Below are 3,043 nucleotides of genomic sequence, written 5' to 3'. Positions count from 1 at the left end.
GTTCGTTTTGTCGCAAATTGTTATTTTTAAATTCTCTGAAAGAAACAAGTGAAATTATTGCATAAATATTACAAAATACTCGCAATTGCGCGTACGTTGATTATGTTACAACAAATATGACAATGCCTGTCCTACCGAAAAAAAAATCATGTCACACACAGTTGATGAAATCATGTGATTAAAATATGTAAATCATGTAATGATTTATTGATGAATTGTTTCAAATCAGTACATGATTTTTTTAAATTATGTAATTTGAAAAGTCGCACATGATGATGTTCTTTTTTCTTCTATTTCTGTTATTCAATTCTTTAAAATTTGACAACTATAAAATCACATAATGAATAAAATTATTTCTAATATCATGTAATTTTTCAAATTACGTCAATTTAAAAAATCGCGTACTGATTTGGAACAATTTGTTATGCGATTTATATATTTTAATTATATGATTTCATCATGTAACTTGTGACATATTTTTTTTCAATAGAATGGCGATTTACAGTTTTTCTAATCAAACATCACGTAGCATCGAGTCATTTCAATTTCCCAAAAATTGTCAATTTTGTCATAGAGGATCGCATAAAATTGGTGATATTTACAATAAAGTTCACAACAACTGATGATGTGGTCATTTTTCACAGCTGATTGATGTTCATTTCTACCAACATAGATTAACTTTAATCTCTGTTCAACTTACTCTTTGTTTTTTTTAATCTTTAGAAAAAGAAACTAGAATTGAACGAGATTAAAGTTAATCTACATTGGTGGAAATGGGCATGAGTCACGAAAATGTTTGAACTATGGCCGTATTCGTTTCTTTTATAATTTAAAAATGTTAGAATTGTATTAAACTAATTAGAGAAACTGTATTAACATTTAAAGATCTTACTTAAGACAATCTTAAAATAAAAAATAACTGACTACGTATGAATATCGGCCTATGATACTCGGGATTATTAGCCATAGACGTATACGATTATAAGCAATAAATTATCAATATAATATAATAAATTATTGCTTTCTCATTATATGACACAAAAATTACATGGAAAGTTCGAGCTTACTAAATAGTGCAACGTTAATTATCGCAATCCATTAAATTGATACTTTGAAATGGAATACCAACAATTTGATGACGTTGTTTGTAAATTATCTCTTAATTAGATTATGGATGAGATGGCAGGAAAAATACGTTCGGTTTGTGCAGTCAATGCGGAGTCACTTCTCTCTTTTTCTCTTTGAGACTTGAAGATATTATCTTTATTTTACTTTCAAGGCGTGTTGAACAAATTGAACTATACCTCGAGGTTCGAGGATTTCGAGGTGGGCACAGACTTTGGATATATGTAGAAGGGAATTTTGCTGTGCAGAGCGACGCGACACGTATAGACAGCACAGACTAGGCGTGTGAATAAACAATTATTATCTGGTTATCGTCTATGGTAGGTTCTCGGTGCCGGTCAAAGTGTCATTCTCCTGGTCGTTAGCCTGACAAAGAAAGATGGAAATATCAACGAAAGTGATCGCGGAGCTTCGCGAGAAGTTTTTCAAAAAATTGGAGGAGGAAGGACCACCTGATTCCAGTATGTACATATTACCTTCTCTGTTTTTCAATGAAATGATTTTTGGTATTATAATGTTATTTGAATGTGTCATAAAGATGCTCATGTAACATGTGCAAAGGTCGTATTCCGTCGCGATCGTATATTCAATTAAAAATGATTAGCAGCCCACTTGACTCTAACAAAGACATGGATGATTAAAAATTCTTGCTTCCTGTTATTGTATTAATTACTTATATAGAACCATAAAATGCTAAAGAAAATTATAGTTGTTTTTTCATTTAGAATCTATTCCTATCTGGATTTGATTAATAATTATTCATAGGAAGTTTCCACGCTGCTGATATAGCCAGGATAAAAAACAATGATAATTGGCTGAAACGATTTTTGGAACATCATGAGTTTAATGAACAGGATGCATTCAACATGCTTTGGGAAACTTGTACTTGGAGAAGAAAATTTGGAACAAATGGTAAAACTATGCCTGTGAATTTTATGTTTGACATTTTCAGTTTTTATTATTCTCTATGAGATATTAACATTTTAGATTAAAATTGATAAAAGTTGTTTTGACAACACATAGTCTACACATATCTTAATTTGAATATAGCGTAAGTTTAATTTTTTCGATAAGTATATAGGCTTATAAACATTCTTAATAGTAATTAAATAAAGTATTTAGTGCTGAATTATTCATTCATGAAATGAAAAGTACTCGATACTGAAAGTATAAAGACTTAAAATTAATAGAATAATGTAAAACAAAATATCTTTCTTTCTCTTCTTTCATTCTAAATCGAATTACAGATATCACCGAGGATAATGTTAGGAGAGATTATTTAGAAGATGGTGTAATCTTTAGCTATAGTAAGGATAAAGATGGCAAAAAACTTTTTGTAATTAAGTCAAAGTTGCATGTTAAAGGAGTAAAAGATTTTGCAGAACTTCAGAGATGTATAGTTTATTGGTTCGAAAGATTAGAAAGGTATTGGTACACTTATTAGTTTCCTTATCTTTTTTTTATGCAAAGAATTATAAGAGACATTAATATATTCGTACCTTATATACTCTATGGATGTAATTTTTTATTTATTGTATTTCAGAGAAGAAAATGGAAATCAAATATCACTTTTCTTTGACATGGTAGATGCTGGACTTTCTAATATGGATATGGAGCTTATTAAGTATCTTATTGGTTTATTTAAATCTTATTATCCAAATTTTCTAAACTATATCATAGTTTTGGAAATGCCCTGGGTTTTAAATGCAGCTTTTAAAATAATAAAATCATGGTTACCTGCAAAAGCTATTCCGAAAATTAAGTTTGTTAACAAAACCACATTGAAAGATTATGTCAATCCAAATGATGCACTGAAATGTTGGGGAGGTAACAATGATTACATCTTCAAATTTATCTCAGAAGAGCAAACAAATGGAGATAGCGTATTAAATGGTAAACTGGATAATAAAAAGGTATA

General features: G+C 29.4%; 1 protein-coding gene across 1 annotated transcript in view; it reads left to right on the top strand.

Moving 5' to 3' along the window:
• The first annotated feature begins 1,504 nt into the window (after positions 1–1,504).
• LOC105619326 (motile sperm domain-containing protein 2-like) overlaps positions 1,505–3,043 on the top strand; it is a 3,004-nt gene continuing 1,465 nt past the window's right edge. The window contains exons 1-4 of the mRNA XM_012200846.1: positions 1,505–1,586; positions 1,891–2,037; positions 2,373–2,550; positions 2,669–3,038. Of these exons, the coding sequence (XP_012056236.1) occupies positions 1,505–1,586; positions 1,891–2,037; positions 2,373–2,550; positions 2,669–3,038 (777 nt within the window). The remainder of the gene's footprint in view (positions 1,587–1,890; positions 2,038–2,372; positions 2,551–2,668; positions 3,039–3,043) is intronic.

This window comes from Atta cephalotes (assembly GCF_000143395.1).
Source record: "Atta cephalotes unplaced genomic scaffold scaffold00021, whole genome shotgun sequence".
NCBI classification, from domain to species: domain Eukaryota; kingdom Metazoa; phylum Arthropoda; class Insecta; order Hymenoptera; family Formicidae; genus Atta; species Atta cephalotes.
This window is presented reverse-complemented; position numbering and strand designations above follow the sequence as displayed.